A 16,287-nucleotide genomic window follows, 5' to 3' on the forward strand; every position below is an offset into this window, starting at 1 on the left:
CTAGCATGAAGTAATTCATGTCATGAGTCTATAAGTGTATATATAATATAAATATAAGTGCCTTTGGCATTACAAAGGAAGCATATAGGTGGGACTTATAATATACATTAAAAATGACCTTTTCTGATAGTTGAACCAAAAACAGCATCTTTTTCATTTTGGCCCTGGAAAGACTTATTTTTCTGTTACATTTTTGTTGACATACGTGATGCTGAAGGATTTCTTTGTGGGCTACTTACTCATTTGTACATGGATTAAAATAGAATTAGCATGTGGAAAAAAGGAGTGGTCTCAGTCCCACTACTGTGAAAACAGAATCTGTAACATGACTGTTTAGGGACTCCTCAGTTCCTGAAGTTTCTACTGCTTTCTTTTAAAAGCACATAGCCATAGGATAGATATCCAAGAATGCTCATTTGAAATGACCTTCTGTAAGACAAAATATCTTTCATATTGATGTAACTAAAAGTTACCTGTGAGTTATAGCTTGCTCTCTAGGTTACCAGTTTGTGGAGTTTAAGAAAATAAACATAAAATTCTTACTCTTCTCTCAGGATTAAATTTATGCAAATCTTAGGAGATTTTTTTTTTTTTTTTTTTTTTATAGAACACTTGAATATAATTCTCTGAATGATATTTTTTGATGGAGAATTAAGCTTTGTTGCCATGTTGTCCTTTAATTAATTGATAAAGTAATGAGGTCTTACTATTCTGGGTAGTTTAATACTTTGAAGCAGCCTCTCATTGGCAACATTGTTTTTTCATTGGCAACTTTTCAACAGAGGTGGGCCAAGGAGCCAATCTATTTTTTTTGGTGTGTCAGCCATAGAGTTGTGTTCCAGGGATTTGCTGATCACCAGCTGGCAACTGATGTGCAAAGCAGGAAAGAAGGACTCTGAATGGTGGTCACTGACTCACCAGTAAGATAGGCTATGAACTGGCTTCAAGCCTCATCTACTGGCTTGCAGATCTTGCTGCTGGGGAGAGACTTGATGATGTCAAAGAGCCTGTGTGCTACCTTTGGCATGTTTGCCAGATGTCATCAGTGTTGTTCTTGACCCTCATTTTCAGTTAGTAACTGCTATGTAGAATATTCTACAGTTAAATATGTCTGTTTTTCTGTTTGTTCCTTTGTCCATCCATCCATCCATCCATCCATCCACCCACCCACCAATCTGTATGGCCATGGGACTGTTTGTCCATCTAACATGGTATTTAAGCCATCAATGAATGGGCTGAAAAAACTCTGAAAGCATTATATAGAATTGAGACTGGCAAATTTTTTTCTGTAAAGAGACAGTAATATTTTAGTCTTGTAGGCCATGCCATCTCTTGCAGCTAGTCAGTTCTGCTCTTGTAGGGCAAAAACAGCCATAGACAATATGTAAGTGAATGGGTATAGTTGTTGTTATTGGAGAACACTGCATACAAAATATATATTACATGCTACAGGATGCCCACCCCTGGTGTAGAGCGTGGAAGTATCTGACTCAACATAGTTTGTGTGCTCCACAAATTATTTATTTATTTATTTATTTATTTATTTATTTATTTATTTATTTATTTATTTATGTGAGAGGAGGTCGAGTAGAGAGACAGATCCCTGCATGCACCCTGGCCAGTATCTACTTGGCAACCACCATCTGGGACTGATCTTGAGTCAGCTGAGCCATCCCCAGTGGCCTGGGGCCAGCGCTCGAACCAATTGAACCACTGGCTGTGAAAGGGGAAGAAAGAGAAAAGGGGGAGAAGGAGGGGAAGAGAAGCAGATGGTTGCTTTTCATGTGTGCCGTGACCAGGAATTGAACCCTGGATGTCCTCATGCCAGTCCGACACTCTGTCCACTGAACAAACTGGCCAGGGCTCTCCACAAAACCTTTAAAATACACTTTTAATGCTTATACTTTTCTAACAGCTTATCTCACAGGATCTCTAACTTCACTGTATTCTGTACTGTTTTACAGATTTTACCATTTTGTTATTTTATTTTAACATGATTTAAAAAATACTCATCTCTCTCTGGCACAGGTTATAGAAATGTCAATGGATTGAAAATAAACAAAAATACAAAAAAAGATAAAAAGGCCCTGGTCAGGTAGCTCAGGCAGTTGGAGCATCGTCTTATTATGTCAAGATTGTGGGTTCAGCCCTGGCCGGTTGGCTCAGTGGTAGAGCGTCGGCCTGGTGTACAGGAGTCCCGGGTTCGATTCCCGGCCAGGGCACACAGGAGAAGCACCCATCTGCTTCTCCACCCCTCCCCCTCTCCTTCCTCTCTGTCTCTCTCTTCCCCTCTGCAGCCAAGGCTCCATTGGAGCAAAGTTGGCCCGGGCGCTGGGGATGGCTCCTTGGCCTCTGCCTCAGGCGCTAGAATGGCGCTGGTTGCAACAGAGCAATGCCCCAGATGGGCAGTGCATCACCCCCTGGTGGGCGTATTGGGTGAATCCCGGTCGGGCGCATGCGGGAGTCTGACTGCTGCCCCGTTTCCAACTTCAGAAAAATACAAAAAAAAAAAAAAAAAAAGAGATTGTGGGTTCAATCCCAGATCAGAGCACATATAAGAAGGAACCAATGAATGCATAATTAAGTGGAACAACAAGTCCCTTTCTCTCTCTCTAAAAATCAATTTAAAAATTAGAAATATACAAATATACAAGGAATAAAATTTTCCAACACATCACTGATAACAGCATCATTGAATTTGATAGTTTTTACTTATAAATATGATTTTTTTAAAAAAGCTCTATTTTTGACCTAAAAAGATGACCAAGAAATATAGCTAAATAGGGAGATTGTAGAAGGGTGAGGTTTTTTTATTGTTGTTGTTTTTTTTTTAACAGAGACGGAGAGAGATGAGAAGCATCAACTAGTAGTTGTGTTACTTTAGTTATTTATCGATTGATTCACATACATGCCTTGACTATGGGGCAAGCCAGTGATCCCTTGCTTACTCCAGCTACTTTAGGCTTCAAGCCAGCAACCATGGGAATCATGTCTGTGATCCCATGCTCAAGCTGGTGACCCAACACTCAACCTGATGAGCCTGTGTTTAAGCTTTGGAATTTCAAACCCGGCTCCTCAGCATTCCAGGTAGACACTCTATCCACTGTGCCAACACCAGTTAGTCTAGAAGTGTTCTTAGCAGCATGTACAATGAATGTGATTCTGTGAAAAGAAAAATAGTTTACATGTGTCTTTATATTTGTATATTTGCATACTGTACACATCTGAAAAGATACTACATCAGGGTTTTTAATTTTGAAGCAGATCTGATGAAGCAATATAAGCAAAAAGGATTTGTTGAAGGATAATAAATAGCCCAGGGATCTCTGGAGTGTCTGAGAACCTGGCTTAGAGGCTGTGTGTCCATTTAGAAGCAATACCCAAAATTCCACTGCATAACTGGTTCTGCAGATGCTCCCCAGCAATTATCAGTGGACATGGAACTGCAGTCTGAATCATTAATACTTCTGAGGTGGATACGAGATCTGCCCCCACTGTTACCAGTACTCTTGAATAAATTCTAGACACTTGCTGCTCTTGTGTGTCATCAGTTTCAATTCCGAGTCTTGCATGGGTGTATTTGATAGATAGGCAGAGCCTGTGTTTTGTGCTGTAGCTGCAAGGGAAGCTGGGCAGATGAATACATGGACCTCACTCTTGTAGTAGAGAAAGGGTCCTGCCTTATAAGGTGGGGCATTTCCCAGTTGTAGGAATAGGCCTGAGAAACCAGGGTGCCGCAAAGAAAGAGCTGGCCGCTGCAGATACCCTGGAAACTGTTAGCATTGATTACTTTTGGCCGTTGGATTTGTAAGGGCTGGCTGGGGAGCAGAGGAAACCTTTTATTTTACTCTTTGAATTAAAAATAATTCAAAGAATTATGTAGCAATGATAATATAACCATGGGGAAAATGAACAAAAGGGAACATTCTCCTCCCACCCCCTCCAATTCCATTGTAATGTTCTCACATAGGAATTCAAGGAGGCCTCCCAGTATAGTGGGGTAATCTATCACCTTCCTACTTAATTTCATTTAATAATTTGTCTTATTATTTTCTCTTGAATTCAGTCAAATCTATATTGTTTGTACTTGGCTGCACAGAGAAATCACGATATCGTTTTCTCTGGGATACTGGTGGCTGTTCATCATTTTGGCCTGGTGGAGCTGATACAGTTTTTCTCTGAGTTTTACAGGATTCACCTTTGAAAATTAAAGTGTTGTCAGCTGCTGTGGTTACTAAAGTATTCATAGATGCAAAGTACAAAAATAAAATATGCTTAAAAATTTGGCCCTATGATGTTATTAATTTTTTTCCCTAAACCTTTATAAATATGTTCCTTGATAGACATTCTTGTCTGGGAACTTAATTCAGTCCAATCAAGTTTTAGTGGATATATTAACAGTTCCCTTAACTTTATTGTTCAGAACATTTTTAGCTTTACAAAAAGTAAATTAAAATAAATAAAAATAAAGGTAGTACAGAGAATTTCCATATACCCCAACACCCCCTTTCTTCTGTTAGTAACATATTAACATCCGTATGGTACATTTTGATACATTATTATTGGCTAAAGCCTACACTTTATTGTCTTAATTTTTACCTAACATTCTTTTTCTGTTCCAGTATAGCTGATACATTTCATACATTTATATTGATTTTTTTTTTTGTCTGTGTAGTAATGTCATGAAGCTGTATACTGGATGATTTTTCTGTCATAAATAACTTGGAATTTATGGAAGAATAAGTAAAGCTTTGCCACAGTGAGGTTCTTTTATGCACAGATGTCACGTGAAAGAAGATAATTAACCTTTCATTCTTTTCCCTGTTTTATATTCAGTGGAACAGGTTCCTGTAGAGCCGTACAACGTTCCCTTGTCGCTGGCTGAAGTCATACAGGAAGGGAGTGATGTTACTCTAGTTGCCTGGGGCACTCAGGTCAGTAACATTTATACCGACCGGTAAGGTTCATGTGCTCTTACTTTTAACCTGATAACATGAAGAATTGAAAAAGATGCTTTCTTTATATCAAATTTGCCTTGTTTGGTGCTATGTCTACATCTAGTACTGATTTTTTACTGAGGGACAGGTCCTTATTTATTCATTACAATATATATGCATATGGTGAAGCCTTAAAAAATGTGATGTTAAAAACTATATTAATTAAAAACTTTATTTTGAAGCATAGTTTATCCACTACTTGCTGCATTTTACATACTCTTATCTTTTTCACCTCATCTGCTGCCATCTCTCATGGTCACTTTGCTCATCATGTGGCCCGGTCCAGTGGTCGGTGCACTCTCAGAATTCTGTACCTTTCTCTTTTCCAGTAAACCTGACCACTGATCTGCCTCCACCTTCCCCGGTGCTTGTCACATTGCTCTCTCTCCAAGCATTTAAGCTCAGAACTCTGTCTCTGGACGTAGACATCTGGCTCTTACACTTCTTAATCACCTTTTAAACGAAGTGCTTGATTGTTCGTTTTTCTGTGTAAAGGAAATACTTGTTTGTTTTAGAAAATTTAATGTGGTAGTATAAAGAAGATAATGCAGATCATTTACAATATTACAACCGCCTCCTCTCTCATTTGATTTTTGGCTTCGAGAGCCACAGTCCTCATGGTTTCTCATCTCCAGTGGGAAAACTTTTTATCTATATCCCCGCCACTCTCAGCATGGGTCTTCGCCTCTCTTAATGGGGAAGTTAGAGAGTAACTCCCATTTCTTGTTTTCCCTTTACATCTAGACTTCTTTCAGTCCTCTCCTGTTTCCCTTGTTTTCCAAGGAGAGGTGTCTGGCTGTCATACTCACCTCTCCAAATGTTTTTCAGATTATATTCCACTTATTGTTTCCAGGACTGATCATCAATTGGTTCTTCTCTCTCCTGCATCTTCAGTTTCTTCTTTCCATGTCCTTTTTATTAAAAAGGTGTGTTTTCTCTTCACTATCTAAAAAGTTTATTTTTAACCCAACACTTTTTTTAAATACCAGTATATCTTTCTCCTTTCTTTTCTTACTAACTGAACAATTTCTACCACCAGTATTTAATTTCTTAACTTCCTTATGATGTGTTGTACCTTATGAATTTTGTTCTTTGTTCCCACTGTTCACTAAAACTATTTCTAACATCACCAACCTTCTCACTGTTAAATCCAGTTCTATCCCAGTTCGCTGTGGTGTACAAAACTAATCCCATTCTCCAGGAAGCCCTTTCTTTAGCTTGGAATACACAGTCTCCTGATTTTCTTCCTGTTTCTTTTCTTTCCCTTCTCCCCCTCCTCCTCCTTCTTCTTCCTTCTTCCTTTTTCTCCTTCTCTTCTTTTTTTTTTGTGAACTCCTCTTCATTGTTTTTCCCCTTAAATGCTGGTCATCTACAGCTGTGGTCCCCAACCCCTGGGCCGTGGACCGTTACCGGTCTGTGGGCCATTTGGTACCGGTCCGCAGAGAAAGAATAAATAACTTACATTATTTCTGTTTTATTTATATTTAAGTCTGAATGATGTTTTATTTTTAAAAAATGACCAGATTCCCTCTGTTACATCCGTCTAAGACTCACTCTTGACACTTGTCTAGGTCACGTGATACATTTATCCGTCCCACCCTGAAGGCCGGTCCGTGAAAATATTTTCTGACATTAAACCGGTCTGTGGCCCAAAAAAGGTTGGGGGCCACTGATCTACAGGGTTCCATGTTTCCTGCCTTTCACTGTTCCCTCTACATTGGTTTTCTAGAAACCCCACCTACTCCTGTGACTTTATGTCTTTGATGATATCTTGGAATCAGTCTCTTGAGCAATGACTCCTCTTACTCTCTTTAGGAACCTCCTCCAGCTGTTTTTCAGACATCTATATTTGATTATTTTGGTGGAATATGAAGTTCCTCATGTCTAAAACAAATTATTTAATTCTCGGTGAAGATTAATTCCTGACTTTAATGCTACCTCTATTACTGATGTCAGAACTCAGCTAATATTTTAGGCCTGAATTTCTGTAGCCATTCCCTACATATTTTCCTCTTTTTTTCAGGTTCATGTGATCCGAGAGGTGGCTTCCATGGCTCAAGAAAAGCTTGGAGTATCTTGTGAAATCATTGATCTGAGAACTATACTCCCTTGGGATGTGGACACAGTTTGCAAGGTATATAGTATTGATAGAGTGTCATTCCCTTAATATCTTGGGCAAATTTGTATTGTTTCTGAAATTTTGAGCTTTGTTAGCATTTTCAACTCATTTAAAATTTTAAAAATTTAAACCATGATAGAAATGTATGCTATATCATAAGTCAAATGTTCAAAGAAATAAATTGCTTAGGTTTTTTTTCCTTCCATAGTTCTCAGTGTTGAGGATATTAGAAAACTGTCCTTCACATGGCCAGCTTGAGTTAAGTTGTGAGTAATGGGTAGTGCAGATAGACACAGGGCGGTCATCTATGTTTTTAACTTCTGATTGGTTGTGGTTTAATAAGCTAGGTTTAATATAGTTAGAAATGGTTTGGTTAAATTTTCTTTTTCAAAAGAAATGGAGATGGGATTATTAATAAAAACAAAGCTAACTCTTTATAGAACCTTAATAGTATGGATTGCAGTTTGAATGTTATATTATGTTAATTGGCTGCTTTGATTTATAGTTTTCTATCTCAGTTTCCTCTTCAACTTTGGCCTGATTAGATTGATTTTGTTGCTTACTATTAATATGATTCCCATAGTCTGCTCTCAAAGACACAGTTTAGTTCTCATTTCCTGGGCTATAACCAATATCATCTACTCCCATATTGGTATATAAGTAAGGTTAAGTGCTTTGTGTGTGTGTGATGGTGGTTTTTATCTACTATTAGGTAACATTGCATATATTTTTTTTTCTTGATTTATTGCTATAGCAAAGGAGTCCTAAGAGCTTAGGGTATTTTACATTTACTTTTTTTTTATTAAGTGAGAGAAGGGGAGGCAGAGAGACAGACTCCTGCATGTGCCCCAACTGGGTGCCACTCAGCAAGCCCCCTGTGGGTGATTCTCTGCCCATCTGGGGCTTTTGCTTGGTTGCTTGGCAACTGAGCTATTTTTAGCACCTGAGGGTGGAGATCAAGGTGCCGTCCTCAGCTCCTGGGCTCAACTTACTGGAACCAATTGAGCCATCTGCGGGAAGGGAAGAGAGAGAGAGATAGACAGACAGAAACAGAAGAGGGAGGGGTGGAGAAGCAGATGGTAACTTCTCCTGTGTGCCCTGACTAGAAATTGAGCCCAAGACATCCACATGGGCTGTAATGCTCTACCACTGAGCCAACTTATTAGGACCATATTTATATTTTTAAGAAACTGTCATTCTCATAGCTTTACAGGCTGCTTCTTAGGTTAGTTACATAAAAATAATCTGCACTTAATACTGCTATAAAAGTGTAGTATAGTTCTATTAGGTGACGATGTGATGCATGTATAAGAACTTTATGCAGAAAAATCACAAAATATTATTCAGAGAAAATAAAGAAGATTCAAACTAACTGAAGCACATACTATGTTAACGGTTATAAGGCTAAGGCAGTTTTGAAGAATAAAGCTGGAGGACCTAATTATCAAGTGTCAAAATGTGTTATAAGGCTATAGTAATTACAACATTGTATTGGTGTTAAGATAGACAAAAAGACCAATGGGACAGAATTAAGAGTCCAGAAACAGACTATTGTGTCGTTTGATTCAGGACAAAGGTGAAATTGCATTCAGAGAGGAAAAGGGGGTCTTTTTAATAAACGATGCTGGTTTATTTACAATTGAAAGTATCACAGAAATGTCAACTCCAGATGGAATTCCAATTGTAATTGTCAAAGAAAAAAAATGATGAAGCTCTTGGGAGAAAGCATAGGTGAGTATATAATCTTGTGCAGGCAAAGATTTCTTAAAACAAAACAAAACAAAACCCAGGAACACTAATTCTTTTAAAAGGGTGGTAACATTTGGCTTCACTAAAATTTTAAAATTTATTCATCAAGAAGTCCCAATAATAGAATAAATAGACAACCCACAGGATTTGGGAAACTCATCAAAATTTATATTCAGAAATATAAAATACTCTTACAATTAAAAATAAAAATGACATTCCAATAGAATCATGGACAAAAGTCTTGAAAAGGCACTTCACAAAGGAAGATATCCAAATGGTGAATAAAAATAAAAATAAAAAAGTCCAGATTTTTTTGTTTTGTTTTTTAAATGTTTCTTTAGCTGTCAGATGTACAAATTAATACCATAATACGATACCACTAAAAACATCATTCTGGCTAAAATGACAAATAGCCAAATACAAAGTATTGCTGAGGACGTAGATCAACCCATCTTTCATATACTACTGTTGGGTATGTAAATTGGTACAACCATTTAAAAAATTGTTTGGAATTATCTACCTGAATCCTATAACTCATCAGTTCCACTCCTGTGTGTACACTCAACAGAAATGTACAAAAGATAAGTTCAAGAATGTTCCTAGGAGCACTATTTCTAATAGTCTCACAGTATAAACTACTTGAATGCACATCAACCAGAGAATGGGAAAAGAAGTAAATAGAATATTATTTGGCAATGAGAATGAACCAAAAATTTAATGGAACAGTATGTTTTCATCTCACAAATACACTTTGACTTTTAAAAGTCAGATTCAATTGAGTACATAGTATATGATTAAATTTCTATGAAGTTGGCCCTGGCCGGTTGGCTCAGTGGTAGACTGTTGGCCCTGTGTGTGGATATCCTAGGTTGGATACCTGGTCAGGGCACACAGGAGAAGTGCCCATCTGCTTTTCTACTCTACCCCTTTCCCCTTCTCTCTCTTTCATTTTCTTTCTCATCCCCTCCCGCAGCCATGGCCCCAGTGAGTTTGCTTCGGGTGCTGAGGATGGCTCCATGGCCTCTGCCTCAGGCACTAAAAAATTGGCTCTGTTTTCAATGGAGCAGTGGCCCCAGATGGGCAGAGCATTGCCTCATAGTGGGCTGGCCGTGTGGATCTTGGTTGGGGCGCATGCGAGAGTCTGTCTCTCTGCCTCCCCTCCTCACTAAAATTTAAAAAAAAAAATTATATAAAGTTCAAAAATAGACAAGACTAGTCTGGTGTAGGTGTAAGTCAGTGATTAACATGGTGTTTAATAGTTGGAAGAGGGCTTGAGGAAGGGGTATGGGTTTATGGTAACAGTTTCTTGTTCTGAGTGCTCCTTACATAGGTTTAAATTTTCCTTATTTTTAGAGAGAGAGAGAGAGAAAGACATTGAGAAAGACAGGAAGGGAGAGAAATGAGAACCATCAACTAGTACTTGTGTCACTTTTTTTTAGTTGTTCATTGCTTCTCATACGTACCTTGACTGAGCCAGTGACCCCTCGCTCAAGCCAGTGACATTGGGCTCACACCAGCAACCTTGGGCTTCAAGCCAGTGACCTTTGGACTCAAGCCAGCGACCATGGGGTCATGTCTATGATTCCACACTCAAGCTGGAGACCCTGCACTCAAGCCGGATGAGCTTGTGCTCAAACCAGTGACCTCGGGGTTTCGAACCTGGTTCCTCAGTGTCTTAGGTCGATGTGCTATCCACTGTGCCACCACTGGTTAGACACATGGGTTCAAGTTTTGAAAAATAAGCAGAACACACTGTGCTCATTCTTGTATATTGTTGTATTTTAACAGAAAGTTAAAAAGAAAAACAGGGAACGTGCTCCTGTTGATTAGTTTCCTTGGAGTCCTATTATAGTGGGCCTTTTTATAGGTTCCAAGAAAGCCTTGGTGTGCTCTGACCTGGGGGAGTTTCTTTTGTCGTTCAACTCTATGCACACCCCTTGTTCCAGTTTTCCTAATCCAGCTCAGCTGTCATACTGATGTAAAATTGGAGCTCTTAAGGGGAGCTGCCCTTCCAGAATCTTCCTAGGAGTGAGAACAGTGGTTAAGAGTTGTGGGCTCTAATGGGCTTTCCTGCCGAGACACAGACCACAATCAAAACGGGTTAGAAAGGGAGCTACAATGTTAGCAAAGTGGCCAGGCAGACTTAGGCCTTGAGGTGTTGTTTAGCTTGAAAAGATTTTTTTTTTTTTTTTAAGTAAGTAGAAATCCAGAGAAGCTGCTTATGGAAAATAATAACTTGACTTTGGCAGGAGAATGACAGACAGGCTTTGAAAGAAACTCAGGTTTTTGAGAATCATGTCATTCAACTTAGAATCAACTCTATACAATACTGCAAACAATGAAAAATGACAGTTTACAAGCTTATTTTCACATTTATACAGAAAATTGACACAATTTGACATACTTCACTTTAATTGAAGATTAAATTTTGTTAATTATTGAAATAAATAAGAGTTTGCCTTTACATCTTGGAGTCTTTTTGATTTCTCTTTCATGCTCTGCCTTCCCCCATTTAATTCCAAAAGAGATCTTGCTGGCCTTGCCTACACAGTATGTCCAAAATCAGACTGCTTCTACGACTGTTACCTTTGATCCTGGTCCAAATCACTAGCAAGCCTTTCTCACCTGGGATTTGGCCAGAGCCTACTGAGTTTGTGCTTCTGACCGTTCATTGCCATAGGCAGAGTTGATCTTTTCAAATATGAGTCACATGTTCTTCTTCTAGTCTTAAAAGGCCTCAATGATTTCCAGTGAAGCTCAGTGGGGAAGTCAGAATTCCTACAGGGATTTACCTGATCTCACCATATCTCACACCCCACCATCCACCTTTCAAGAAATGCCCTTGGTTAACTCTGTTAGGTCACTACTCAAATACCATTTTGTCATTAAGGCCTTTCCTGACCAGCTGATATAATATTGAATTCCATCCCTCCTACTAGACCCCCACTTTTACTTCTTTCTTTTTCTCTAGAGATATTAACACAGTCTAACATACTATGTTATTTTTATTCTTTTTTTGTATTTTTCTGAAATTGGAAATGGGGAGGCAGTCAGACAGACTCCCACATGTGCCTGACTGGGATCCACCTGGCATGCCCACCAGAGAGCGATGCTCTGCCCATCTGGGGCGTTGCTCTGTTGCGACCAGAGCCATTCCAGTACCTAAGGCAGAGGCCATAGAGCCATCCTCAGAGCCCAGGCCATCTTTGCTTCAATGGAGCCTTGGCTGCGGGAGGGGAAGAGAGAGACAGAGAGGAAGGAGAGGGGGAGGGGTGGAGAAGCAGATGGGCACTTCTCCTGTGTGCCCTGGCCGGGAATCGAATCCGGGACTCCTGCACGCCAGGCCGACGCTCTACCACTGAGCCAACCAGCCAGGGCTATTTTTATTCTTTATAATGTTGATCTTTCTTACCTTATTAGAAGATAAGGTCTATAAGAGGTGTGACTTTTTTTTTTTGTATTTTTCTGAAGCTGGAAATGGGGAGGCAGTCAGACAGACTCCCGCATGCGCCTGACCGGGATCCACCCAGCACACCCACCAGGGGGCGATGCTCTGCCCCTCCGGGGCGTCGCTCTGCTGTGACCAGGGCCACTCTAGCGCCTAGGGCAGAGGCCACGGAGCCATCCCCAGCGCCCGGGCCATCCTTTGCTCCAACGGAGCCTCAGCTGCGGGAGGGGAAGAGAGAGACAGAGAGGAAGGAGAGGGGAATGGGTAGAGAAGCAGGTGGGTGCCTCTCCTGTGTGCCCTGGCTGGGAATTGAACCCGGGACTTCTGCATGCCAGGCCGACGCGCTACCACTGAGCCAACCGGCCAGGGCCAAGAGGTGTGATTTTTATATGTTGGCCCACTATTAAATTCTCAGAACCTGAAAAGATGCCTAGCATAGGCTTGGTGTTTAATAAATATTGCTGAAAAATTAGGAATATCAGTAAGAGAAAAGTTTGATAATGTGTTAAGAAAATTTATAATATTGAAATGTTTTGGTGCTTTTTCTTATTCTTGGTGTTTATACAAAAGTTTAAAAAGTGACTCTAGAATATTGCTCTATGAATAAATCCACTAATTTGTTCTGTTGAAATATTTGTTTTAAAGTCTTCTTAGTTTGACCTTGTGTTTTATTTTTCTTTTATCCACTTTTTATAATATATTAAAATTCATTTTGAATTATCATTAGAATTGAGCCAATTTATCTATTCTAAAAAACAAAGTGAAATTGGCTACAGTACACTTCTTCTATCTATAATTTTTGGGAAATGAGTTCTTAAGATAATTTCATTTTTTGTGTAAATGAGAGTTACTATTCTGTGGACAGCTTTAAATAATTCTTAACCATTTGGATGTAAATATTTTCAGAACCTTTTGTATATAATTTCATCTTTTAAAAATAAATAATACAAATTGAACATGGATTGTTATACTCTTAAAATATTTACATTTACTGAGGTATAAAGCTGTTTATTTCATTGGTACATTTCAGTGCACAATTTTTGTGATTTTAAGCCTTTTTAAATTTAAATTCTACCTTATTTTTTTCTGTCACATTATTGCTAGCTGTTCATGGAATCTAGATGACCAAATTTTAAAACTGGACATGTGTATTGGCCAGGGAGGGCCTGTACTGTTTTCTTATGAATCAAGAACAAATGCTTTACCCTTCAAACCTTATGAATACAATTTGAACTTTTCAGAACCTTTTCCCCCTCATTTCCTTGTCTATAATGCAGGTGAGTCATTGTCATGGAATGTAGAGATGGAAGAGGGCAGCTGGGGCCTGTTTCCTTTGGCCATCTTGCTGGTTCCGGAGTGACCTGTGACTTTTTCATTCATCACAGCTGTTATATAGTGCTTCTGATCAGGGTTTTTGTCTGTTTCAACACACTGTGGTATAAGATACTGTTTCAAAGCTCCTTCCCCACAAGCAATCTACTTTTTTGAGGTACTTGGGAAGTGTTTTTTTTTTTTTTTTAATTTAACAAAGCTTAGGAAGTGACATGGAAAGGATTTTTTTCTCTCTACCTTGTCCTCTTGTTTCCTCTTTTTTAAACCTAAGTTATGTAGCAAAAGATTCTGTGTGCATAGATGCAAATGGTTGTTGTTTGGCTACCTTCTGAGGTTTCTGTTATCTCAGAGTATTTGGGGTAGGCTATCTCTGGAGCAAGGCAAGGCTGCAGCAATGTGACATTGTGAGACAGGCTGGGAGTAGTTTATCTGGCATGAGGGAGTGATGATAGTTGGGAGAGAAGGTTCAGTGTACCTAGATTTAACATCCTCTACTCTTGTACCCCATCTGTTTCCATTCTTGCTTCCAAAGACTTCACTGGACCCTAGATAAGGGTAAGGCAGTTTATAAGGCTAGTAGGGTAGATGGATGGGTGTGTGGTGGTCTTGGAAGTAGGGGCCTTCCATAAAAATAGAAAAGGATATTGTAGGTGTAGAACTGGAAAAGAGATACACCTTAGTCATCTGAATGTGGGTATTCATTTATATACAGTGTGTCCGTAAAGTCATGGTGCACTTTTGACTGGTCACAGGAAAGCAACAAAAGACGATAGAAATGTGAAATCTGCACCAAATAAAAGGAAAACCCTCCCAGTTTCTGTAGGATGATGTGGCAGCATGTGCGCATGTGCAGATGATGACGTAACACCGTGTATACAGCGGAGCAGCCCACGGCCATGCCAGTAGAGAAGTGGACGGCACAGAGGAAAGTTCGTTGTGTTCTGTGGCTCGCTAAATTCGAATCCGTGACCAAAGTGCAACATGAATATCAGCGCGTTTATAATGAAGCACCACCACATAGGAATAACATTACTCGGTGGGATAAGCAGTTGAAGGAAACCGGCAGTTTGGTGGAGAAACCCCGTTCTGGTAGGCCATCAGTCAGTGACGAGTCTGTAGAGGCTATACGGGATAGCTACCTAAGGAGTCCTAAAAAATCTGTGCGTGAGCCCACATTGAACTGCACTGAATAGGTATGAAACTGGGAGAGTTTTCCTTTTATTTGGTGCAGATTTCACATTTCTATCATCTTTTGTTGCTTTCCTGTGACCGGTCAAAAGCACACTATGACTTTACGGACACACTGTATAAAGAACCAAGTTTGCTTAGTCTTGGATTTACACTCAGTGTTAGTGATAAGTACCTGTGAACAGTGCAAAACACGTTTGAAAAACACATAGGACCACTGAAGATAAACAAAAACATACATGTTATATTTTGTGACTTTAGTTCTAATTTGTAGTTTTTAAATTTGTCTTTTATTTTTATAGGTTTATTTTAGACTACTATAGATTTCATTTTTATTAAGATTGCTAACCCTAGCAAGGTGATGTTTAGGATCTGTATTTTACTGAATGTTTCTAAATTGGCCTTATGTGTACGTTGGAGAATTTACCTTTAGAGACCCATAATGGTTTTTTTTTTACATAATGGTTTAAGAGTATCAGTTATATATATATTTTTAAGTTGCTTTCTTGGACTTAATTGAATAATTCAGGGATAGAATAGTAGTTGTTTTGCTTGAAGATTTAAATTGCTGAGGGGGAAGGGAGAGAATGAGCGCATTAATGAGAACAAGACCAGAAGGTAGAGGCTGGTGGTGCGAAGGGGACTAGTAACTGTCAGTAACCACTAGAGGCCCCTCTTAGGCCAAGTTTCATAGTAATATCACCAGGCTCCTATAGTGGGGTCTGGCTGTGTTATTGTAAATTTGGCATATCTTGTGTTATAGTTCTGAATAAGTTGCATAGAAGTACTTTTATTCTAAAGCATATATTATAATGTAACCCAAAAGTTTTCTTTCACTTATACATCAGAATAATAGATTATCTATTAGACTGAAAACAAATTGGAAATCTCTGTTTTCTGTTCTCCTTTTTCTTAAAATAAGCTTTTAGTAAAAACATATAATTAAAGAATACCTATGGCCAGATGAGAACTATATCTCTTTGATAATACAAGGTTATTTGGTTTTAAAATTATCACTGATTTCACATGTTTAAATGTTGAGAATAGTTAATATTTTTCTGATGGTATAACATAAGTAAAGTTATTTTAAATTGTATGTTAAAAATTGTGTATTCAATTCTGATTATAATTTTCTAATATCGAAAACCTATTTAAGAAATGAGTAAAACTTCTTTTTAGAATCAATATTGCCTGGGGTAAAATGAAATGCTTTTTTTATTATATTTTTTTCTTTCTTTCTTTCTTTCTTTCTTTCTTTCTTTCTTTCTTTCTTTCTTTCTTTCTTTCTTTCTTTCTTTCTCCTTTTCTATGAAAATGTGTCTCATTTTTTCTTTGGGATTAATTTGGATGCAGGTTGATTTTGCCAGGAGAGCAGGCAGGCAGGGCAAGGTCGTCCTGTCTGATAAAACAGTTGTTCTGTTCTAAACTAAGAAAGCTGAGAATTAGGAACTGGG

At 38.7% G+C, this 16,287-nt stretch overlaps 1 protein-coding gene across 1 annotated transcript in view; it reads left to right on the forward strand.

Moving 5' to 3' along the window:
- BCKDHB (branched chain keto acid dehydrogenase E1 subunit beta) overlaps window positions 1-16,287 on the forward strand; it is a 233,054-nt gene that overhangs the window by 76,876 nt on the left and 139,891 nt on the right. The window contains exons 7-8 of the mRNA XM_066253993.1: window positions 4,837-4,934; window positions 7,021-7,131. Coding sequence (XP_066110090.1) covers window positions 4,837-4,934; window positions 7,021-7,131 — 209 coding nt within the window. The remainder of the gene's footprint in view (window positions 1-4,836; window positions 4,935-7,020; window positions 7,132-16,287) is intronic.

Source organism: Saccopteryx bilineata, chromosome 1 (assembly GCF_036850765.1).
Source record: "Saccopteryx bilineata isolate mSacBil1 chromosome 1, mSacBil1_pri_phased_curated, whole genome shotgun sequence".
In the NCBI taxonomy this organism is placed as follows: Eukaryota; Metazoa; Chordata; class Mammalia; order Chiroptera; family Emballonuridae; genus Saccopteryx; species Saccopteryx bilineata.